Source organism: Dunckerocampus dactyliophorus, chromosome 9, assembly GCF_027744805.1.
Source record: "Dunckerocampus dactyliophorus isolate RoL2022-P2 chromosome 9, RoL_Ddac_1.1, whole genome shotgun sequence".
Classification (NCBI taxonomy): domain Eukaryota; kingdom Metazoa; phylum Chordata; class Actinopteri; order Syngnathiformes; family Syngnathidae; genus Dunckerocampus; species Dunckerocampus dactyliophorus.
The window spans coordinates 22,535,256-22,560,196 of NC_072827.1; the positions used below are offsets into that span (position 1 = coordinate 22,535,256).

At 43.8% G+C, this 24,941-nt stretch overlaps 3 protein-coding genes across 6 annotated transcripts in view; 1 reads left to right on the forward strand and 2 right to left on the reverse strand.

The window, feature by feature from the left end:
* The window catches only part of col8a1a (collagen, type VIII, alpha 1a), a 50,514-nt gene extending 38,684 nt beyond the window's left edge, over nt 1-11,830 (reverse strand). The window contains exon 1 of one of the 3 annotated variants that reach the window (XM_054786356.1): nt 11,689-11,830. The gene's annotated coding sequence lies outside the window, so the exon portion shown is untranslated. Of the gene's footprint in view, nt 1-1,785; nt 2,048-11,674 lie in introns of those variants that run through there. The other 2 variants (XM_054786358.1, XM_054786355.1) reach the window with 2 other exon arrangements.
* On the forward strand, nt 1,711-20,804 carry dcbld2 (discoidin, CUB and LCCL domain containing 2). The gene is made up of 15 exons (XM_054786360.1): nt 1,711-2,068; nt 4,831-5,055; nt 5,352-5,489; nt 7,799-7,850; nt 7,923-7,995; nt 11,714-11,847; nt 11,957-11,997; nt 12,106-12,321; nt 14,057-14,181; nt 14,411-14,558; nt 15,509-15,655; nt 15,739-15,832; nt 15,927-15,976; nt 16,058-16,192; nt 19,694-20,804. Exons 1-15 carry the CDS (start codon nt 1,963-1,965, stop codon nt 20,092-20,094), a joined length of 2,085 nt encoding a protein of 694 aa, XP_054642335.1. The 5' UTR covers nt 1,711-1,962; the 3' UTR covers nt 20,095-20,804.
* Nucleotides 11,959-24,773, reverse strand: tmem30c (transmembrane protein 30C). Of its 2 annotated transcripts, XM_054786362.1 has the most exons (8): nt 24,579-24,773; nt 24,321-24,437; nt 22,783-22,890; nt 22,613-22,703; nt 22,393-22,539; nt 21,859-22,071; nt 21,594-21,784; nt 11,959-12,296 (listed from the first exon to the last, which is right to left on the reverse strand). In XM_054786362.1, the coding sequence occupies exons 1-7, from the start codon at nt 24,768-24,770 to the stop codon at nt 21,597-21,599; spliced, it is 1,056 nt and encodes a 351-aa protein (XP_054642337.1). In that variant the 5' UTR covers nt 24,771-24,773; the 3' UTR covers nt 11,959-12,296; nt 21,594-21,596. The 2 variants fall into 2 exon arrangements, with proteins under 2 accessions (XP_054642337.1, XP_054642336.1); XM_054786361.1 differs by lacking the exon at nt 11,959-12,296 and having other exon boundaries at nt 18,668-21,784.
* Nucleotides 24,774-24,941: the final 168 nt, after the last annotated feature.

The following is a 24,941-nucleotide window of genomic DNA, read 5'->3' on the forward strand; positions in this document are numbered from 1 at the left end:
AGTGGCAATAGCAAAAAAAACCCCAAAAAAACTTGCCAAGCAAAACATTTTTGATGTAGTTTTTGGTGTAAAAAGAACCAGTGACCTATGTTAGGGGGCTGTAGAGTATACCAGCACATATTCATTTAGACACACAAGTGCGGATTTGAGGTACTACTCCCTAAAAGGTAAAGGTTCTAAGTAATGATGTCACTCCTTGAGCAGTGAGTGTATCGCATCATTCATTTAAACCACTTGATTATAATCAGCAATTTCTTTTGGCTAACAAACCTGCCACCTCTTGTGCTTCATCTGTACATATTTCCAAAGTTTTATTGTTTTCTAGCGACTGAATTCTTAATTTGGAATACACTTTTAGAGCTGCACTTTGATCAGCTGGAGCGTTCCAGCCATTCCAAACAGTTTTGCAATTTCATGCAATACTACTCTTAGACCACCAGATGGCAGAATGTACTTCATCACAAAAGCAAGTACCTCCCTCAGCAAGTTATACTGTAAAATGTAGTGTAGGTGTTGATCTGAGATTCTCTTCATAATCACTCTGCTATTTTTAAGTAACTACTGCAAAAGCACGAGTGAAAGATCCTCTATAGGACAAGAGCACTGCTGTTTTGAAGGACATGTGCACACTGGTCAACGATTTTCTTTAAACGACAGGATTCCACTGCTGTTTTTAAGGAGCTACTGCAAAAAGGCCAGTCAGAGATCCCTCTGCATGACAGGGTCTATCTGCTGCTAGTCCCCGCTATCGATCAAAGGGTAGCGATTCACCATGGCAACGACAGCTGCGTACTTTCCCCATCGGAAGTGGAAAGGGCAAATAAAAAGAAAGGCTATGCGGCCACAGTCATAAAACAAAGCTAGAAAGCTACAAAGTATTGCCGAGGCCGTCTGCAAGACACTTCACCCCCCTTGCCTCCGGTGCCTCCCACACTGGTGTCTGAATGCGAATGAACGTTTGGTGGTGGTCGGAGAGGACGTAGGCATGAATTGGCAGCCACATTTCCGTCAGCTGTGCATGGCAGCTGTGCCTACAGATGTAGATTACCACCACCAGTGAGTGACTGAGGAGTGAATTAATAATGGGTTCACTTCATTGTGAAGCACTTTAGGTACCTTGAACAGCGCTATAAAATGTAATCCTTTATTATTATCACCCTTATTAGCTTCCCTTGAGCGCTAAGCCTTCTAGGTAATGTAGTACACATCTACATTCACAGCACAATTAACATCTCAGGAAACGTAGTCAGCCTCTGATTATGCATCCGTTGAAACTGCAGGTGAAACTGACTGCATGAACCGTGTACTCCATCACACTGCATAACTCTGACCTTGTAGATGTGGATTTGTATTGATTTAGTTGACTGAGATAAGTGATAAGATTAAATAGATCCTGGACCTTAGCCTGTCTGGAGCAGGCTAGCTCCACGGAATTAATCTCTATGGTAATTTATGTCATAACATATCCCACTTTCGGGCAACCGGATCACGGATAAAGTGAGCGAGGATAACCACATATGCACGCGTAATCCCTTATTCTAGTTTTGTGCAACGGGCCCCATGTCTGCAAAAGCACAAATAAAATCATTAGGATGAATGATGTCGCGGATTTATGCATTGTTTACGTTGAGTGCGTTTGCTGTTACCATTAAGCTAATAGTAACGCACCTAGATTAACGGTAATGGTACTGACGTAAAGTGCCCCTTTGGACTTGCAGGGGTGTCGGCAGCCCGCGTGGGGAGGAGCTTAATTGGAGGAAGTAGCCCACTCAACAAGCAACTTACCTCCATAATAGTGAGTAAATCACTGGATCTTGAGGCCAAATAACATCCACTATCGAGGAGGGGTCGAAACCACCCTCGGATCCGCTGTGGTGGACCTCCATATCAGCCGTTCGGTGCAGCTCGAAGCGGCGCGGCCGGTTCGGAAGCGAGCAGTATGCATTTGGACTGCAGACTGCTATGGAAGGAGCGGTAATGGTGGGCAGGGGGCCGACAGGGGCTGAGGTTCTCGTCCTGTCGATCCTCGTCATCACCCTCACCACGGAAGGCTGCTGGGCACAGAAAGGTGCGTGCTAAAATACGCCTGTGTGTAAACACACACTGGTATGAATTCCACAATTACTCAAGTACTCAACTCGTTTTACAGGGCAGAATTCCGTTTTGTTTTTCACGGATTTACGCCGACCGTCGCCATGCATTCGCTGCGCCCGAACCTGGAGAACCGGTTCCGTTTAACGTGGTTTTGTCTGAACATAGTAACAAATACAGTCGCTGGGACCTCCGCCGACATGAAGAGAAGCATCAAATTAGTACCTCGAGTGTTAAAGTGTCGCTCTGTGCTCATATTACTGTTTGTAAATAATGAAGTTTCTTTGAAAAGCGTAATGTGCAAATGGAGTATGGCCGCTGGTTCACCAGCATGAGACAACAGCACATGTCGGGCATGTTGTGGCCTTTCCCGTCGCCACAGTCACGCAGCTTGGCCCGTTTACAGTTGTTTACGATGCACGTGAACGTTTAAAGCCCTGTTTTCTGTTAGTTACCCCACCATTAGGACATATAAAAAAAAATATATAAAAAAACCCCAAGCTCAGGTGGGTGAAGACTGGGAGTGGGGGTAAACACTGGGGGTGGAGGCATGACTGTAAACACGTGGGTAGTTTGTCAAACTGTTGTCCATTACAACTGAACAACATGCAGCCTTTACTGTATTATTTGTAAACGAACACAACTCATTCTACTGTCATATGTAGTGATATCCCTGTTTTGAATGCAATCATATATGTCACCGTGGACTATTTAACTACATTGTTTTGTGCGTGGTGCGGTGGTTGGGGGCATTTTCATAAAACTAAGGACCAGGGAAGATAGACTTCCCCTTTCACTTTTATTCTTATTTTCTATATAATGTCATTGCCAGGCTCTGCTATGCATTTTTTTCTCAGCAAATTGCTATCCTGGTCATAAATAAAGTCATACATTAAAACACAAGCAATATCTTTACACTTTACGCCAAAGATCCTCTATATGACATGAGTGCTCTGCCGTTTTTCAAGAACGTACTGCAAAAAAAAAAAACAGTCAAAGATCCTCTTAATGACAGGAGATTGTGCAGTAGATTCCTAAAAACATCAAACTCTTCCTCTGCTGTTTTTAAGCACCTACTGTAAAAAAGGCAAGGCCAAGATCCTCTGTCCTGCTGCAAAACCACTAGTCAAAGATTCTTTATGATAGGAGCGTGATGCAATTTTGATGGACTGACTGCCAAAACCACTGGTCAAAGATCCTCAAAATGAAAGGAGCACTTTGCTGTTTTTAAAGACATAGTGCAAATAAAGATCCTCTTTGACAGGATGACTCTGCTATATTTAAGGATCTCCTGCATGATTTAAAAGCCCTCTATAATGCAAGCCATCCCACCGCCATCATAATATCTGAATATTTCGATGGACATGGCTCACCTGGGTCGACATTCTCCTGATATTTTGCTGTCTAATACTCCATAATGACTCGCAGAAGTAATTCTATTCATTGTAAGTCTAGATAAGCCTTGGAAAGCAGAAGATGGCAGAGCATGCGTTCTTTCTTCTTCTATGGTTTGGAGTGTCACGTGTTTCCGTCTGCGAGGCAGTTCACAGCGCCACACTAGGTTTGCCTTGTGCGTTACATCGCTGGCACTGAGTTATCCGTTCCCGTCTGGATGCAACTATACTGTACACTAATCCGGCACTTTAAACCCGCCCCAAAAAAATCCCAAGAAGGTTCCGGTGTAGACTTGGCCTTGTACTGTATTTTTCTCGTTTGTCTTTCACCTCATATTTGTTCCCAAATGGATGTCTTACTTTTATACACAATACATAATGAATAAATAGCATTGAATCGCTATAATGTATGACTGTTTTGGTGGTTGGGGACCCCTGCTCTATATCACGCGGGCTTTCTGCTGTTTTTGAGAACCAATTGCAAAAATGCAGGCCCCTACTGACCAGCCGTGACCTATAGTACAGTTGCATGCATTTATTGTATGGATGTCCACTTATTAGGGAGGTAATATGAGCTCAGTAACACTGGTGCGTCAGAGCGGGGAAGAGGCTTTGTTTTTGTCCTCTTCAGCTGGATAATGTCCACCGGGAAGCTCTTGCGTAACTCAGATAAACACACTTCTCCCCTTTTAAAAATATCTTTTAAAGTTGACTTAAGTTGTACTTTGATGTAAGTGTTGCACAGCTGCAAAACGGCATTACAGTGGAACCTCCAAGGAATCCATTCTCTCATATTTAGTGGAAATAGAAATAATCTGTCCGAGAGTTAAACTGTCACCACCCTGGAAGCTTGTATTAGCTGAACAGGCACGTGAGTCGTTCACATGTAACCGTATGTTCAGACATGGAAATTACCATTGTAATTAAACAAAAAACTTTTAAAATAAAATGGTTCCCTGTTGCACAAGTGTAAAAAGACGTTAGCCAGCCATCTTGCGTGATGCAGTCTTGTCTTTTGGATTAAATGTGGCAAAAAAAAACCAACTAAAAATATCCCAAAGGGGAAGCTTCAAAACATCTGAACTGAGGTCTCCTGCGATGGCCAGTAATGTTTTTTGCGATGCGACTTTAGAGGTGTATTCATTCAGAAAACCTTGAATTAGTTCTGAATTGTATAATCTCGTACACTGGGGTTGGACTGTCACAAAAAATCCTCCCAAAAAGCTAAAAAAACACGTTCATCCTCGAGGGAGCTATGCTAATTAATAAGCAAAAACCCAAAGAAATAGCTAAAAAAATGTGCTCTGCTAAAGTATGATACTCGCGTGTTATTGGTGCTGTGCAGGTGATGGCTGTGGCCCCACAGTGCTGGGCCCCAGCAGCGGGACTCTCTCCTCCCTGGGTTATCCAGCGACATACCCCAACAACACGGTGTGCGAATGGGAGATCAGCGTGCCCCCAGGCAAGAGGGTCCACTTTTGCTTCGCCGAGCTGGACATCGAGGACCGCGACTGCCAGGTCAACTACCTCCGCCTGTACAACGGCATCGGACCTGACAGGAGCGAGATCGGTAAATGCCGTTAGTGGCACCCCCTCAAGGTTGTGGATAGAATGCTTTGTAAGACATGCTAGCATACATGTACGTATTACAGATATCCTTAAAGTTTTATAGTCAGTAGACTTATGGTTCATGACTTATGGACAATTAGTTGCTAAGTCCCAAGACGTTTAGTTTGATGGCGGCCATGTTTTTAAACCAATCATGCTCAAATTTTACAGATGTGTGCCTGTAAGTCCCAAATTTTAGTGCACCAAATATGTGGTCATTTGTCTAAATGCAAACTCGCTTCCATTGTCGCGCTACAGCGAAATACTGCGGCTTGAACATGAAGCTGGACGAACTCATCGAGTCAACCGGAAATCAGGTCACCGTTCAGTTCATGAGCGGGACGCATCACACTGGACGGGGCTTCTACCTGTCCTACTCCACCACCGAGCACACAGGTAAACAGCTGGTAGCGCTTACTCACCTGCTCACAATGTATTTTTTATTTTTATTGTCCATTGCTTGGTAAAGTGCAATTTGATGACTTTGCACCCCAAAAAGGAGGAAGTGGTGACATCTGCACAGTCGAGTCATGGCGGTCATGTCCACGTTTTTCATTTTTCGGGTGCGTTCTGCGCAAACAATAGCAGTCGCCACAGCAACCATTGCTGGTGGGAGTATGAGTCACGTTGATTCAGAGGCTGGTTTACCAGATACATTTGACTTTTCTCGAGAAATTTCATGTTTACTCAGTTATGTCAGATTTATGGTGACAAAACCATTACCGCATTACATGTTGGAGTTAATGTTTTCCACCTCAATAAACCGCGGTTCCCCAGCTGCCGGCGGCACTCATGCAGCCCCACAGCATGACACGACCACCACACCATCGTAATGCCACAGTCCATGTTTGAATGAATGTTTCTGCCACAATGAACTGCAGCTCCCCATTGACTGGCGCCACTAGTGATTGTTCAAATGACCACATCCACAAACACGCTGTAAAGAACTCAGAAAAATAACGCCAAGCGACAACAAGAGAATCACACGTCAAAAGTGTTACGACATGGACTAAAAAAAAGACTTTCTGGACGAATGCCTTTTTGTTTGATGGATCAGTATAAAAATGATAAAATAAAATATATAAATGAAAAAAGAGCAGAAGTCTTGGCCTTCTGTCCAGTCAATAATAAGAAAGAAAGAAATAGTGCAATGCCCCTCATATAATGACAAGCTTCTTCAAAAGTGGCAAAAATGTGTCCAAGCAAAGGTAGGCTGGAAAAGTAAACAACCCGATACTCAAAATGTCATGATTAAGTTACTCATTAGTCCTTTGAACTCCAAAGATGGGCTACAGTAGTAACAGTCAGGGGTTCTCCGATCAGGGTTTTATGCTGCCGATTCCAAAGCCGATCACCCGTGGGTGATATCGGCCAATACTGATACCGATCATATGGTATAATTGTAAAAAAAAAAAAAAAAAAAAATGTTTTTATGATGACTGCTATTGGTCAGGGACACTGTATGGGAAGGGCAAGTTTTCTGTCAGAGGCCCCAAAACATTGGGCCTCAAAACTGGTTGCCACTTGACTCCCACCACCCGCAAGAAATAGAAAACGCAACACCGCCATGCAGACATGTCCGCTTTTTCACGTTTGACGCCGGATATTTGGCCCTTAGCTACAGCGGTAGTTTCCCCTGACTGTGCCCGGACTGCTGTGCCATTGTGCGGGGAGCTCGCACGCGTTGGCGGAGCTACGGGGTGGCCATGGCCACCCTTGGTCACTCTCCGGCCACCCTACTGGCCATCTAGACATTTCAGGTATCAACTTAGTGTGAGTAATGGTCTCACCTTGGCAACCCCAATGACAAATGTCTGGCTCCGCCACTGCTCGCACAGGAAGTGCTGCTCTCGCCGCTGCTTTTTTACACTACGACCGTCAATAAATCACTATTGCAATGTTTGTTGGGGAAAAAAGAAGTCATATATTCTAAATCACACCACAAATTGATCTATAACCATGTCACATGATTAGTCCTACCCTAAAAGTAGTATCAATCTGATCTTTTTATTGGAACCTGACTCACAGAGGTTGGCTACAAAAGTCAAACAAAGTGTGTGTGTGTGTGTGTGGGTGTGTGTGTGGGTGGGTGGATCGGGACATCCTAATTTGTATTACCCAATGTAGTCGATATAATCAGAGAAAATAAGCCATTCAAGACGTAAATGTGTGTGTGGCAATAAATGTCACATGAAGCGTGTACAGGAAGTGACGTCGGTGGTTCAGAGTTGAGTTTTACCTGGATTACGGCCACAACAGTAGCCTGTGTTATTGTAATTGGGAATACTACAGTCACAATTTAAACTCGGCCTCTTAATTCCTTGTATTGGTATTTTACTTCATTTAGCCATTTTTGTGCTTGACAATGCCTAATTTAGGCAGAAATTATGTCAAATTTATGTCAATATGCATATTTTGTGAGTAATATATTAGCCGTATTCAACTATAAAAGAGCATGACTTTATGAAGTAATGTACCTTTGATAAACGGTGATAGAGTGAAGTTGTGAAATTTGAATCGCAGTGTGGCAAGGGGCAACTGGTGTGTCCTGGCAGATCACTTTCAGGGCACATTCATTCACTGTGCTCTCCAAGCACAGTTGCTTTAAACGGACTGATTGCATGCAAGACAATAATGCTAATTGCTGTTGATTGTTTATAATAGTCTGGTCTGCTCTTCTGACCACATTCACCTGCCCTTTGTAGATCTCATCACCTGCCTGCACAAAGGTAGTGATTTCCCCGAGGCTGAGTTTAGGTAAGTCAGCCATATTTGCTTAGTAGGGAGGTTTTGTTCGATGCTCATTCAGATTTTTTTTTTTTTTTTAAGCAAATACTGTCCGGCTGGATGTTTGACGTCTACGGGGGAGATTTCTGGAACGATACCAAATGGATACAGAGAGGTGAGCAAAACCTGAGAACCTCTACGGTTTAACTCAATAAAAATCTCACATAGGAAGTAATGGGAAAGCCGTAAGCAGCATTTGAACTGCCGTACATGTGTAAAAAGCAGTTCACCGGGGTTAATATTAACACATAACAACAGAACATCTTCAATTTAATGACAGACTTTTTTTTTTTTAAACATTGTGTAAGTGTAAAATGAAGTTAACTGCTGTAACACTTGAATCAATAAAACACTGTACTGTAACTTTCAAGTATGAAAAGAAGTTAAACTGCTGTAAAATTGTTAAAAACCATAAAATGCTGGCTGTGTTTCAAATCGCGCACTTCCATACTTACGCTTCAGTATACAGGGTTTCCTCTACATGTAATTGGTCGTGGCACACCGCCACCACAAAATAAAAGCAGCCACACCTTAAAAATGAGTTGTTGTTTTTTTAAACTTGAAAACAATGTTAAGTAATATATTGTTTGAATGGATATATATGGTATATGAATAGATACATAAATAGATGATCTACGCACATATTGACCACAATGAGTAGAAATGACTAGAGAGCTGTACAGTTAACACATCACAACAGATCATAGCATCTTCTACACACCATAAAAGATGTCCCCTGTGGGTAAGTCATTGTAATAGAAATTGCTGTTAGAATGCTTCAGGATGTTGTCGCTGAAATGCAGATGAAAGACGTGAATTGAGGAATATAAAGGGTGATAATGCATCACAGCAGAGCGTAGCAACTTCTATGTACCACACAGCTATACCCCCCAGGGGGTTAGTAGTTGCGATTCCAGCAGAAATGTAAAGTAAACGCTTGCTCACCAAGAGCCAGGTAGTTAACACATCACAACAAATCATAGCAACTTCTAGACCCCTATGGGTGTCTTCTTGCATAAATTGATCTTACGAGTCATCATGCTGCCTTTTTTTTTTTTTTTGGTGTGCGAGTCGTTGACTAAAGACCTCATGCTCTGCGGGGGCAGATGAGGTCATCAGCGCGGGCTTCTCAAGCCTGCTCGGCAGTCGGAGGAGGGGCGTTGCCGGGTGACTAGGAGAGGATGAGGGAGTTGTAGGGGTGGGCCGGGCTTTGGGGGCCCCTCAGGAACAGAGGCGGGGCCGGGTCAGAGGGGTGAAACGGAGGTGAGATAATAGTTTGGCCCAAAAGAAAAGACCTTCTAATCCAGTCCAGCTGTAGGACTGGATTAGCGCTGTGTGTTCTTTGAGAGTGAGTCAGTGTGGCTGAGATGTGTGTGCATGTCATAGTGTGTGTTATGGTGACAATGGAGGCGTCACACTCAAGGGATCTTCTCCTTGTGTGTTCACGTTCCTGCGTTGGCGGCAGAACGGGTAGAGTTCCCTTTTCACAAAGCACTATGGAAAACTATTTTTGTGTGTACAGTACGTATTTCCATTGTTTTCCGTTGGGGTACCAAGCCCTGTGGTGCAATACCTAAGGCGTGGCGCTAGCTACACGGCAGTTGTGAAGGGCCCGTTTCCACTGCACGACTTGCACATCTACCAGGTGCTATTTGTAGTACTACTACTAGAAAAGTGTGCAAGACCTGAGCTGCTCCTGTGCAGTGCTTTTCTTTATTTCTCTCAAACGGATTTCAGCCTTATGTTGCAATGCTAGCTTACATGTTAGCATTTGCAGTACGTCTTGAAAAACAGAACGCTGTCCTATTGAGGATCTTTAACGGTGTTTTTGCAGTAGGTCCTAAAAAACCAGCAGAGCACTGCTGTCAGGTGTTTAGACGATCTTTGACTCGCATTTTGCCAGCAGTGTGTAAGGCCTGAAACTGTACTCCTGTCACATCGAGGACCTTTGCTCAGCGTAAACATATTGTTTGTGTTTTCATTTCGGACTATATTAACCAATTGATGAGGTAACAATGTAAAATGATGGCAGTGGCATTAAATAAAAAATACACAGTATATTGTGTCGCGTGTGTGTGATTGTATGTATAGTAATAGTGGAGGGAGTCCCCGCTAAACAAAATATAATAGCCCTCCTTTAGTGGTTTTAAGCTTTTAAAGTAGTCACTGTGCATGTGTTGATTGCATGTGAATAAATAGCGGTACATGTGTGCTAACATGTTCGCCACTCACACAGCGCCGCCCCACAACCTCATAAAAATACAAAAAATGGTCTCACTCCTGAACAGCTGTTAGGCTCGTGTGGAGTCAGGCTTTCGTTTACCACAGCAGCACATACGCACTGGAATGCAGCCGGCGGCGGTGATTCACCACCTGAGACAGTCTTCAGTGTGTGACATCACGCCGACTCACGGGGCGTCCATCTAGTGCAGGGAGAAGGTCGGGAGCGACTGATAGCGCTGACTCACATGCACACGGGCGCTGCACGGCGAATGAAGCCTGACAGCACGTGAGACGATGCAACAAATTCAGCCACGTCAAAGCTAAAACACACTTTTTAGAGATGTTTCCATTTTTTGCCCTTCTTCTTCCCCGGAACTGGTGCACACAAAGGAGGGATCATGCGTTAGACATGCACCCCTATTGTGTTGCCTGTGCTATTTTCCTGACAAGTACACCACGGGGTGACACTGTTGTTAAACTCCATAAACTGGATTGTCTTGAAATTTCTCACACAGCAGAGCTCTACAAACACCCGCGTTAACTTTAGGGTGTATAGCTGAAACACTGTGAAATGTGGTCACACTTTTAGGGAACTGACACAAACACGTCTGTAAAAAAAGCGTATGAATGCGCATTGTGGTCTGCGTCCTTGTGGTGTATTAGCACAATCTATCACTGCACCGTCGTATGTGTCTGTTATTGTATTTACTACTGCTACCAGTAGAGGGTGTTGTATACTCATGGGAGAGTTGAAGACGTGTGCAGCTGCAGCAAAGATGTCGTCCCACCGCCTCGTCTCCGTATGCGTTTACGTGCCCGTACGAGCATATTAGGAAGCCACAGTAGACAATAGCTGGCTAAATACAGAGCCACAGCAGTCCTGATTGACTAACTCACCCATTGTGTTGTGCGTCCTGACTGGCTGTAGACCATTGCCAATCTATCTCCTTTGTTCCCTGTTGTGATCAATGGTCGCTAGAAAACTAGCTAACTGGAAAATACGACATGACTGATGTTTTAACAAGGATACAAAAATGTGACGGGTGAGGCACAGTCAGAGGAGTGAAATACACGAGTCACTTCATAACGTCTTGTGTCCAAACCAGGAGGTTGATCATTAAAATTCAAATTCAATTTGAACTTTGATAGTGTTTAAACAAGAGAAAAATGTGAGAAAATGTTCACGCCTGACTGAGAAAAGTGTAAAAAGTGTATAGTGAAGGGTTTTACAGCCTTGTGGCCGTTTTCATGGCTTAAAACTGCTCTAAAAGTGACATCCATTAGTGTGCAGTTGCATTAGTGTGCATTAGTGTGCAGTCACCTCTTTTTGCCTCTCGTGCAAAAAACCCCTTAAAAGATGTATAAATACGTCTTTAGTATTGAATGAGTTAATAGTATTTGTCCCTCGCTATGATAAAGTGCGGCGACTTTAAGTGCACACCTTGCGAGCAGTTCAACTTCACAGATGCCATGTCTACTGGTGTGTGTTGCTAGCATTTCCTAATCCACATTCAAAAACCTCCCTGCTGTTTCTCACATTAAACGTGAACATTGTTGAGCGTATTTCTCACCTGTGTTTCCTTACCTTGTCACCCCGTCTCCCTGTCCAGTCGTCTCCTCTGTGTTTGGCTGCCGTCCATGCGGGAGTCGTGTCCAACGCTGTGGGCGGTAGGATCAGCGTGGTGAGCAGCAAGGGCATCCCGCTGTACGAGGGCACACTGGCGAACAATGTCATGTCCACTGGGTAAGTAATGCAGAAAGAAGGTGCTCCCTCACTGTGTTGTTGTAATGATCAGGAAAGTGAGTCAGCCATTTCAGCTAATAAGACTTTTATTGTCCTTGTGTCCCCTCAGAGGAACCCTGTCAAACAGTCTCTTCACCTTCAGGACGAACGGTGAGTTCATGGTCCTGTAGCAAAGCAACAACAGTGTCAAATGCTATGCATGTGTCTGCCACATCATTTGCTTCGCTTTATTACTGCTTTTTTTCCTTCTTTTTTTAGGCTGTTATGGAACTCTGGGGTTAGAGTCGGGCGGCGTAGCAGACATTCAGATCTCCGCCTCATCTGTGTGGGAGTGGAAGAACATGGCCGGCCAGCACAGCGTGTGGGCGCCGTCTGGGGCGCGTCTAAAAAAGGCGGGCCTGCCTTGGGCGCCCTCACGCTGCGACCAACACCAATGGCTGCAGGTGGACCTGAAGAGACAGAAAAGGATCACTGGTAGGCGTCTGCGCCCGTTAGCATGTTTTTTGGGTCACGGACAAAATTTTGCTTCATTTTCCGGGTAGCGTACTATATGGTGCACACCTTGCCGTGTTTTTAAATACTGCGTGATTCTGTGTTCTTAATGTACTTTTATCACAAAACGTCCTGTTAGCATCGTTAGCTTACTAACAAAATGGCCACCAGAAGCGGAAGTCGGCTATTTCGCCAGTCTATGTCATCAGTGGTTCAAAAAAAAAACTCAAAAATGTTAAAACAAAACACATTTGGAGACCAACACGGACACAAACCTCCTGTTTTGTTATTTCTTGAATTCAAGTGTTTCTCACTTTCTTCATCAAAATGCTGGCACTTGCAACTTTCTTCGGCTCCATTTTGGGTCAGTGCGGTTAGAAACACGCTTGAATTCAAGAAATAACTCTTGGCAAAACAGGAAAGTGCTGTTGAAGAGGAAGGTGTCTTTTTCAATGAAGGTAGAAGTAACCTAAAATGTTCATTTATCTCTTTCATTCGTCATCTATATTCATTTTGAATTGTCTTCTGCATGTACAACTTATTGTAAATCTATAAAAACCTGTTTTGTGTTAACCTTTTTGTCTTTCTGGAACAGTTTAATTTTGATTTACATGATTTCTCAAGGGTAAAATTGATGAGGTTCGAGTTTAACCTTCTGGAATTGATTAATGACGCTAACCAAGGTTCCACTCTGTGTGTGTGTGTGTGTGTGTGTGTGTGTATGTGTGTGTGTGTGTGTACACACACACACACACACACCTCCCTCGTTTAACACGGTTAATTAGTTCCATACTTGGCTGCAGTAAGTGCATTTCCGCCAAGTAAGATTCAATATTAATAAATGGAATATTTTCATAGTGAGAGCATAGAAAACATGTTTACGGCTTTTTAAATATGATTTTTACCATTATTAGAGCCCTGTAGACATGAAATAACACCCCTATAGTCACCTTTGCACTCCAGTTATTCTTTGTTTCCACCACATTGCTCAACTGTAATGCGCAGGCTGCGGGATCACTGCAGGGACACAAGAGACGGCCTCCGCTAGCATAGCAAGCTACCGAACCATCTTGTTAGCCTCTCCAATGTATTTGTTCTAAACTTAAAGTGTTTCAAACAGAGTTGTCATTCATGCTATCGCATTGCCTGTCGCCCACACAACAAGAAACAATCTTCTCTCTGGAAAGCTAACTCCAGGCTCGTACCAATTGTGAATCTGTATTCATTTTATGTTTTCAATTTGATGTTGTTGTAAGCTACTTTTTGTGCGGTGCAGTCAGACATGATGTAATGTGCAGCGCCTTTATTTAGTATGTTGTTGCAACCTCGGGTAGACTCTCGGTTATATTGTGCTCGTCTTTGCTTGATAAACACCACACACTAAATAAATAGCATTACATACAACAACATATGAAGATAACGCTTAGACATTTATACACATGCAAAAGTAAACAAGGCCACAAACTTAAGTGTGTTGTGTGCGGCGAGGTATTGGCAAAGGAGAGCATGAAGCCGTCAAGGTATGAAGCTGTCATGTGACCACATGCTGAAAAAGTAATTCACCGTGGTAAGCCTCTCAGTTTTGAGTTTGTGATTTTAAAAACATGCGTCTCATCAAGGAGTGATGGTGTGTTCTGCAGCCAAACCAGTTGACAGCTACCGAGGATCTTTGCACTAAAACGATGCCATGTTTCTTTTGTTCTGTTTGTCCTTGAAGGCATCATCACCACAGGCTCCACGCTGAGGGAGTACCAGTACTACATTTCGACATACCGTGTCCTTTACAGTCAGGACGGCCAGCAGTGGCTCTGCTACAAGGAGGCCAACTCCACCCAAGACATGGTAACACAAGCAGTGTAACAGTTGGCTCAAAAAAAAAAAAAAAAAGACTCTTTACTAAGCTATAAGGTCACACACTTAGTGCCGTTTCCATAGCAACGGGTATTGACAAAGGGATGTTTATAGCAGGAAATGAGCGCTGGGGTGGACGCTCGAGTGTTAATAATAAATGGATATGGATTTAGCGGCTGCTTGGGGAGCATCTCAACGTGTCGCCTTTTTGTTATGTCAGGTTTTCAAAGGCAACATCAACTACCTGCACGAGGTGAGGAATAATTTCATCCCCCCCATGGAGGCGCGTTACGTGAGGATCAACCCAACACAGTGGCACCAGAGGATCGCCATCAAATTGGAGCTGCTCGGATGCCAAGTGCCTACAGGTAAGCTGTTTGAGGCATGCTTCCAATACAGCTACACATTTGTTAGTGCGGCAGCGATAACGTGACATTTGCCAAATTAGCTCAACATAGAAGATAAACGCACCACAGAGCAGTGCCAAGTGGTGACATTATCCGTCAATAAATGGTGGATGGTTCCAAACGCTGACTTCCCAACCACCCAGTCATGAAAATGTTTATTTATTTATTTTTTTAAATGGTGCCACAGAGCCACATATTTCTCGCCTGAAGTCAGCTGGGATAGGCTCCAGCATACCCCCGCGACCCTTATGAGGATAAGCAGCATAGAAAAAGGATGGATGGATACACTGGTCACTAGGTGTCAGGAATGTTACTGAAATGTTCGGTGAGACACACAAAGGACAGACTTGATTGCTGGAACAACGGGCTTTAATTGCAGGTTTAAATGATCTCACAACGGGGACAATAATCCCTAATAAAAACAAGGGCTACTCTTACGACTGTAACCCATGCCAAGCTAAAACTCAACTCTGAACCTGTCCTCCCGCCACTCAGCTCCCCTAGGGAACACGTTTACAGCAACACGCACAAACATGAGTGTTTATGTATGTCTTAAATGGCTTATTTACTTATATTATGTCTACTACATTAGCTAATACGAGTGTAAAGGTGACTACTGGGGTGCTAATTCATGTCTCGAGAACTCTAAAAATGTTAAACGTATTTAGAAGATTGTAAAGAGGTTTTCTCAGCTCTAACTATGAAAATATTCCATTTATCAATAAGGAATTGTATGGAAATTAACTTATAACAGTTAAACAAGGGATTAACAAGGGATTAGTGTATTACATATATGACTATATTGCTATATAAGATGTATAGTGGCTACTCTAAATTATATAATTCCAATAGTATTGTCCCTTGTGAGATACTGTAGCTCGGAAGTTCGGAAGTTGCTGCTTTCTCCACAGCCAGGAGGGCGATGGAGCCCAGGATGTTCCCGCCTCCCCGCCTCACCCCTTCTCGCCCAGCGACCACAAAACGTCCACGTATGATCGGCAAGACCACCCCACCTCCGGACATTAGAAACACAACCATGCCTCTCCACACCAACAAAGGTATCTCCCTCTTGTTTTTTTTTGTTTTTTTGTGGGGGGGGAGAATCCTGTGTGGTCTCTTGAATGTTTGTTTGTGTGGACAGATGTGGCCCTGGCTGCCGTCCTGGTGCCCGTTTTGGTCATGGTGGTGACTGCACTCATTCTGCTTGCGGTCTGTGCTTGGCACTGCAGGAGCCGGTACGTGGTGTCTTATCATGACTGGACCAGAAACATCCTTTGTGGGGAAAACCACCACCCTCTGTGACTCAGTGCTGTTGTCTGCCTTTTATAGGAAGAAAAGCTCTGAAGGAACATATGATCTTCCTCACTGGAATCGCACTGGTGTGTCATTCTTATTTTAACCATCTGTGAGTAGTTCCTGTTTTTTTTTTTTTTTAATAATTTATTTATTTTTTGCTAAAGACTGGTGGAAAAGTATGAAGCAGCTGCTGCCAGCCAAGATGGTGGATGCGGATGATTCGGTCCGCTACTGCAGCAGCGAGGTTGGTCGGATGGCGGCAAGAGGCGCCGTTTCACGAATACACGCAGAACCAGCAGGTATGATTTGTTTTTGTTTTTTTAAGGTTTTTGCTCCCCCTACAGACTGTGAATCATATCTACTTTCCAGCTACTTTGAAATGAACGAGGGCTGGAGTTGCATTACATGCATTAAGTGACAGGTCTTTATTTTGTCCATCCATCTGTTTTCTATGCCGCTTATCCTCACTAGGGTGGTGGGGGCATGCTGGAGCCTATCCCAGCTGACTTTGGGGCAGGGCACATATAGACATCCATTCACACTCACATTCATACCTATGGACAATGGTAGAGTTGCCAGTGAACATAACATGCAATGTTTTTGGAATGTGGGAGGAAACCGGACTACGCAGGGAAAACCCACACACGCACGGAGAGAACATGCAAACTCCACACAGAAATGCCCAATTACAGCTCTAATAGTAATTAAAATGTGAAGAAGTCATTTATGGAATTTGTCAATTGATCCCACCCATCACTACCCTGGTTTTGACATTTCAAATGTTTGAGTTACCTTCAAAAATAGACAAATATATATATATATATATATATATATATATATATATATAGATAGATAGATAGATAGATAGATATAGATTCAAGAGTTTTATTGTCATATGCACAGTAAAACAGGTAGTTCTGCTATATATACTGCTAAAAAAAATTAGAGGAACACATCAGATCTAAACTGGGGGAAAAATGATCTTGAATATCTTTCCTGATAATAAGTGGGTGATGTATTTGTAACAAAATGATGCCTCATAATTTGATAGAAATGAAAATGATCACCCTATAGAGGGGGGAAATCAAAGACACCCCAAAAATGAAAGTGAAAAAATGACGCAGCAGACTGGTCCATTTTGCTAAAATGTCATTGTAGCAACTCAAAATGATTCTCAGTAGTTTGTGTGGCCCCCACGTGCTTGTACGCATGCCTGACAACGTTGGGGCATGCTCCTAATGAGACTACGCATGGTGTCCTGGGGGATCTCCTCCCAGATCTGGACCAGGGCATCAATGAGCTCCTGGACAGTCTGAGGAGCAACCTGGCGGCGCCGGATGGACCTAAACATAATGTCCCAGAGGTGTTCTATTGGGTTTAGGTCAGGTGAACATGGGGGCCAGTCAATGGTATCAATTCCTTCATCCTCCAGGAACTACCTGCATACACTATCCACATGAGGTCGGGCATTGTCGTGGGCCAGGAGGAACCCAGGCCCCACTGCACCAGCGTAGGTTCTGACAATGGGTCCAATGATTTCATCCCGATACCTAATAGCAGTCAGGGTGCCGTTATCTAACCTGTAGAGGTCTGTGCGTCCTTCCAGGGATATGCCTCCCCAGACCATCACTGACCCACCACCATCGGTCATGCTGAATGATGTTGCAGGCAGCATAACGTTCTCCACGGCATCTCCAGACCCTTTCACGTCTGTCGCATGTGCTCAGGTTGAACTTGCTCTCATCAGTGAAGAGCACAGGGCACCAGTGGTGTAGTTGCCAATTCTGGTGGTCTATGGCAAATGCCAATCGAGCTCTACGGTGCTGGGCAGTGAGCACAGGGCCCACTACAGGACGTCGGGCCCTCAGGCCACCCTCATGGAGCCTGTTTCTGATTGGTTGGTCAGAAACATTCACACCAGTGGCCTGCTGGAGGCCATTTTGTAGGGCTCTGGCAGTGCTCATCCTGTTCCTCCTTGCACAAAGGAGCCGATACCGATCCTGCTGAGGGTTTAGGTACCTTCTACGGCCCTGTCCAGCTCTCCTGGAGTAACAACGTAACAACAACAGCTGTCTCCTGGAATCTCCTCCATGCGTCCAGGTACCGCAGTGATGGTCCAGATCTGGGAGGAGATCCCCCCAGGGCACCATCCATAGTGTCATTAGGAGCATGCCCCGACGTTGTCAGGCATGCGTACAAGCACGTGGGGGCCACACAAACTACTGACAATCATTTTGAGTTGCTACAATGACACATATTTATATACACACACACACACACACACACACACACACACACACATATATATATATATATATACATATATATATATACACATATATATATATACATATATATATATACACATATATATATATACATATATATATATACACATATATACATATATATATATATACATACATATATATATATATATATACATACATATATATGTATATATACATACATATATGTATATATACATACATATATACATATATATATACATATATATACATACATATATATATACATATATACACACATATATATGTATATATACATATATATACACACATATATATATACACATATATATATACACATATATACATATATATATATACACATACATACATATATATACACATACATACATATATACACATATATACACATACATACATATACATATATATATATATATATATACATACATATATATACAGTACATACATATATACATATATATACACATACATATACATACATGGGCTCAAAATAAGATGAGTTGAAAAACTGTAAGAATTTACATTTACGTTTTGCAATGTTGGATCTTGAGGTTCTAAATTGAGCTTCAAAAAGAAGAAATAGGAGTGAGACCAAAAAAAAATTGAGTAAGCAATTTATTGCAAACACGCATTAAAGTGAAACAGTTTAAATTTTTAAGACCATAGCTAAAATTACCCGAAACCCCCCTAAAATAGAAATAAACTATTCAAAAAAGGACTCGGTAATGAGTAGCTGTGCCATTCTTGGTAATCACCTCAAAAATTGTTTCGAGCATGTTTGATGCCAGTGTTTCCAGGAGGCTAGTGGCAATGTTGCTCCAGGTGGTGAAGATGGTTTCACGCAGGGCGCCCAGGTGCCCGCCCTCAACCGCCACCCAAAACAGAGGCCCCAGGAGGGGGTGTTTAAGTATCTCGGGGTCTTGTTCACGAGTGAGGGAAGGTTGGAGTGTGAGGTCGGATCGGCGCAGCATCTGCAGTAATGTGGCCGCTGTACCAGACAGTCGTGGTGAAGACAGAGCTGAGCCGGACGGCAAAAAAAGAATGAGATCGCGACTGAAATGAGTTTCCTCCGTAGGGTGGCTGGACTCACCCTGAGAGATAGGGTGAGGAGTTCGGTCATCCAGGAGGGGCTCAGAGTAGCCACTGCTCCTTCACATTGAGAGGAGCCAGTTGAGGTGGCTCGGGCATCTAGTCCGCATGCCTCCTGGACACCTCCATGGGGAAGTGTTGAGTAGGAGGCCTCGTGGAAGACCCAGGACACTTTGGAGAGACGATGTCTCTCAACTGGCCTGGGAACACCTCAACATCTGTTGGGAGGAGCTGGGCGGAGCTGGGCGAAGTAGCCGGGGAGAGGGAAGTCTGGGCTTCCATGCTTAGGTTGCTGCTCCTGCGACCCAACCTCGGATAAGCCAAGAAGATGGATGGATGGATGGATAATTGATACTTTGATCATCTATGTATGTAATGTAATGTTTTCAAATATTAAGAGCCAGTGTCTGTTTACAGAGTACGCCCAGCCCCTGGTGAGCGGCGTAACAACATTGGGTGCACGGTCCACCTTTAAACCAGATGAGGGTCCCGACCCGGGATACAGCGACCCTGACCTCTATGATGCCCCCATCTCACCGGATGTGTACCACGCTTACGCCGAGCCCCTGCCGGCCACAGGGGCAGAGTACGCCACACCCATTGTGGTGGATATGGGGTGCCACCCATCTGGGGTCCAACCCTCCACAGGGGGCAGTTTCGCAGGCGGGCCCACCCAGCTACCGGCACAGACAGACAGCTGCCAGTCGGGGAGGTCAGCATACGACACGCCCAAAAACGCTGCTGCCGGGCAGGATGCGCCCACCGGGGACATAACCTATCAGGTGCCTCAGGGGGCGGAGCTGAAGAGGGGGCGCTAACAAACACTACCTAAGTGATGTCCCTGCCGTGGATTTGCTTGTGCTGAGGTGCCCATTCCAGTCAGATCACTGAAACCACAGAGATGAATGTTTGGGCCTCGTAGGTGGACATCGAGGCAGGAGCATAGAAAACAACAAGCGTGAAGACTACTGTTTGATTTTTTTTTTTAACCCTTTTTCCCCATCTGTGATTCTGTGAAGCTGTGATTTTCTGTTACAAACGTAGATGTGATGATTGAATAATTGCAGACACGCACACACTGACGTCCTTGTTAGTAATCCACGGTACGCGTTGTCTTACGTCTTAACTTGAAATAGTGTACAGTTCTTGAAATTGCATCACTGCAAAACCTCTTAATAGGATTCCCCCGCTATTTATTTTTGAATTCACATCCTGCTGATGAGGAGATGGCGTCAACCAACCACCCCCTTAAGGGGCACCAGGAGGCTCCCTCCCCCCAGCCTGCAGACCAAATGTTGCCTTTTTGTATCCCCAGAATGAACATTTTAAGTCTTACAAAGCAAACTTTTTTTTAAGACAGTGGAATGTTCTAGTAAAACAAAAAGGTACTGTGCTAAAATCACTTGCTTGTATTTCTGCCTGTGTGTTTGTTGTTTTGTGGGAGTGGCTTATCATTGTTGTACTTGTTTATATTATATATTGTCTGGCGCGCCGGTGGTGGTCATTAAAGAGAATTTGTCACTTTTGATTATACTTGACTATCCTTTTGACATGTCATAAAAACAGTATGAGCACATTGGAAATGTGGTTTTATCACCACTTATTGCCAAGTTTCCTGACATGTACCAACACGTCATTAACCGGGGATGCTCCGATCTGGCTTTTACTGTATGCCGCCGATTCCGATACTGATCATCCATGAGCAAGAGCGGCCGATACCGATCACATGTATTAACTGTTCATTTTTCAATGTATTTATGATGACTGCTATTGGCCAGGGCCGCTGTTAGCCACCAGAGACAACCTGTGATGCTGTAGTGAACTCCATGCAAAAGAGACATAAGGCAGTGTTGGAAAATAATGATATCCCACACTAAATATTCACACTTTGGACATTCTCATGAATACTTTTACATACTTTTGTTGTCTGGGGTTTAAACATGGATTGCTGTGTGACCAGCTATTTTGAGGGGAAAGTAAATGTGGTAAATGTTATCCAAGCTGTACATGGACTACTTTACATGATATCAAAGTGTTGTGTCTAGTGTTATCCCATAAAAAGATATATTAAAACATTTGCAGAAATATATATACACGAGTACAAGAGCTGCAAAGAAATGCACGATGATCACAGCATATCCCACTGGACATTTTCAATCCTTTGATGTAAAAAACATTTCATAAATGTATCCAAAATTCAGCCCGCAGTACAATAGTGTAGTTTTAATAAATGTATTGTTAAATATGTCAAACCTGAGCAGGGGTAAAGGCAGAAAGGGGCCTTTAATTAATCACGACCACAAGTCCATCCTCTTACCCGTCACTCCTCCATGTTCTTCCCATTTTTGCCAAACTTCCACCAGACCACGGTGAGGGTGACGGCAGCCAGTAGGACCAGGCTGCTGGTGACCAAGTAGGCGATGGGCAGGAACCAATTGGGCCCTCCAAACCAGTTCAGCGTAGTCAGGACTACCTGCTTTCTGCCACGGAAGTACTGCACGGGGAAGTCTTGAAGTGTTTCAGGTCAAGGCAGCAAACGAGTGACTCACAAGGGGATCATGTGACCGTTGCGGTAAGGATACTGTAGGTTATCTCCACACTGTAGTTCCCTTTGGGAAGGCCGCTTTGGAAGGGCTTGTTGGCTCGGTGTAAGACGCCATAGAGCTTCTTGAAGTTGGGGAAGGCCGCCTCCCTCATCCACACAATGAGGTCCTCGTTGATGAAGCCGTTGTTGATGGGGTCATTTGTGTCCAGCTCGTATACGGGCTTCTGCCAGTAGGGCGGCTGGACCGTGCCTGTAAGTCCCAAATCACACGGCATCAGCAGCTGCTTTATGTTGCCCTTCAACAGCGTTGTTTTGAATTGTGTTGTGATGTTTTATGGCTAAAATACTTGCTCCCGCGCCAATCACACTGACATGTCAACGGGGATTTCTATCTTTGGTTAGCATAATGGTAATCAGGCATTTGTCGGCCAACTAGTGTTGCTATGTTACTACATTATGTTGATGTAAAACCTGTAGTTATTATTCATGTTCATCTTTGGGTCAAGCTTACATGTCATTGTTATCAAAACAGTTAATACAATAGTCAATTGTATTTTTAAAAAACAAACACCTTGGAAGACTTCAGCCAGGCTCAAGTTGTCTGTCTGGGGGTTGCGGTACTTGACGTTTTTGTCCGTGTACCAGCTGATGCCCTTCCGTAACAGGGGCAGCAAATATTCGGAACTGGGTGACCTGTGATATTTGAAAAGAAAGGTATCTGTGCGGACAGATGGGAGTTATTTAACCACATTTGACCACATCTAACCACTATTGTGTAAAATGGTGTTTACCATTAAAGATACTGTTGGCCACAGCGCCACAGGGAGCAATGGGCAGTCCTTTATCGTTTGTAGCGAATGGTTTGCAATAAGAACTTGGTTTCTGATCCATTGGATGGAAGATGAAGTATAAGTAACAGTGGAGATTATTTAAAAAACAAGGCAAAGAACTGCAAAAGCACCTTCAGGTTGGTCTTCCTGCCAACAGTCTGCCCGTCGTCTCTGGAGTCCATGTACCGGCGCAGGTTCTGGTGGAAGTTTTGGAGGCCGTAGTAGAAAAAGACATCTCCCTAAGACAGCAGGAGAAGACACAACTGAGTATTTATTTTTTTGCTGTTACACTCCACGGATAATTACTTGGATGATGTGTTGTGGCGCAGTTACATTGCTAATAATTCATTTTGTCTTTCATCTTTTCGAAAAAAAATGCCTTGGGAACGAGCGGTCCTCTTATATTTGGGTCACTGCGGTCATTGGACAACTTGCATTGTCAAACGCTGGTGGTCTTATGCCTCCAAAAGGTGGTTGTTCATCACTGACCAGTCATTACAGAGTTGACTAGAATTATCATACTGTACAGTGGAACCTTGGTTAGCATCATTAATCTGTTCCTTCAGGTCTGACTCTAACCAAAATGGAGGATAATCAAATATGTTTTCCCATACGAAATAATGTAATTACAGAAAACTATTTTAAATGCATATAAATGATGAATGAAAGGGATTTTATGCATGTGCAAATGTGTTTTCTGTTAACATTTTTGAGTCAAGCCGACTCCCGGTTCCTGTTCCCATGTAGTGACAAGCTAATAGGCTCCTAACCAGGACCTTTTGTTAGAACATTACATTAAGAACACAGTTGGACTCACGCAGCGTATTAACAACACAACAAGACGTGCACCATATTATACACTGAAAACGTACGCAAACCGAGGCTACATTTTGGTGGATATTTTCTACGTTAACCGAAAAACACGGTATCCGGGGCGGACGCTAACCGATTGTTTCCGCTGTACTTACCTAGAAACAATGTCGAGTTGAGGCCAGCAGGTGGCACCAAACGACAACTCCCCTAGCGAGTCAGAGTTGTTCTTATGGTGATCAGTGGAGCAGAGACATTACTCTGTCCAGCAGCTAAGAAATAGCTATTTTTTAATTGCAACCTAGCAATTCACTATGTGCAATTCACTACTATTTAAAAGAACGATTACTTTAGTGTTTTTTTTTGTATTTGATTTTTCCCAAAAATGGGTCCTGACAAAAAGAGGGGTCTTGTATTCGGGTTAATAAGGTAATTGAACGACTTGCGTTCCCAAGTTGTGGCCATCGTATATGTAAAAAGATGGTTGTTCTGGCTGAATAAAAGACAGTATTTTTTTCCCTTGGAAAAAAAGGTCTGACAAAGACGGGTCGTCTTATCCAGCATTCAGGTCTCGAGACTGATGCATGCAAACCAACAGGTTGCGCAAAACTTCTCCCCACGTGAGTCAAAAGGTTCTTTTTGGTTTTATTTTTTTTCCCAAAAACAAAACAAGGGGTTGTCTTATATTTAGGTCAATCCGGTAACAATGCTAAAATGTGACATCCATTTCATGGAAGTGGCACACAGAACACTCTTACGTTTCTCAGGGCCCACCAGCGGTCCGCACACCACACTTTATCTAATCTCATCTTAAAACTATGAGGTGTACGGAATAAGATTAGTACCCAGAGACTCTTACCTTGAAGGTCTTGTCGATGTGAAAGTCCAGTTTGCAAGTGCAGGTCTTTGCTGCATTGCTCACGTTCTTTCGCATATCGTGACAAATGGCACATGCGCCATTGTCTGTGTAGTCCACCTAAAGAGACAGGAAAGTACTGTAATATCATTATAGAACATAAACTTTGACCCCTTTTCCTGACATGTCAGTCCCCTCTTTGATGGCACTTTACCCTGGATCATCCAGACTCAGCCCCATTTTCTATTCCATGTTACTCACCCTGACTTCCTGTACGCTCTGCACAGTAAGCAGCAGCCACACTCCCAGCAGCAAACATATCAGAGCCATGAAGTAGAAAAAAGGCAGCACCGTGCTAGCCGTTAGCATGGGCGACCAGGCAGGAAGACGCTGCTGCTTGAAGGCCGAGTTGTCGGGCCTCCGGGCCAGGGGTCCTGTCTTGGCTGGGCCCATCACACAAACACACCGAGGGCCTCCTTGAACTTTGCTGCTGTAGGTTTTTGTCAAGGCGCCGAGCTGGCTTCCTGTTCCTATTTCTGTGGTAACTCTACGCAAACACACACATCACAACTGGCCTCTCGCTGTTACTAATTAACCGCAATTCTTTCTCTTGACTTGCCTCTT

Bases quoted from the DNA above. Each gene is read 5' to 3' on its own strand.
- dcbld2 (XM_054786360.1), top strand. From the start codon at position 1,963: ATGGAAGGAGCGGTAATGGTGGGCAGGGGGCCGACAGGGGCTGAGGTT. The intron at 11,848-11,956 runs GTAAGTAATGCA...GTGTCCCCTCAG, and splicing joins AACAATGTCATGTCCACTGG to AGGAACCCTGTCAAACAGTC. The intron at 15,656-15,738 runs GTATCTCCCTCT...TTGTGTGGACAG, and splicing joins GCCTCTCCACACCAACAAAG to ATGTGGCCCTGGCTGCCGTC.
- tmem30c (XM_054786362.1), bottom strand. From the start codon at position 24,770: ATGGGCCCAGCCAAGACAGGACCCCTGGCCCGGAGGCCCGACAACTCG. The intron at 22,891-24,320 runs GTAAGAGTCTCT...CTGCTGTCTTAG, and splicing joins ACATCGACAAGACCTTCAAG to GGAGATGTCTTTTTCTACTA. The intron at 22,540-22,612 runs GTAAACACCATT...CTGTCCGCACAG, and splicing joins GGCCAACAGTATCTTTAATG to ATACCTTTCTTTTCAAATAT.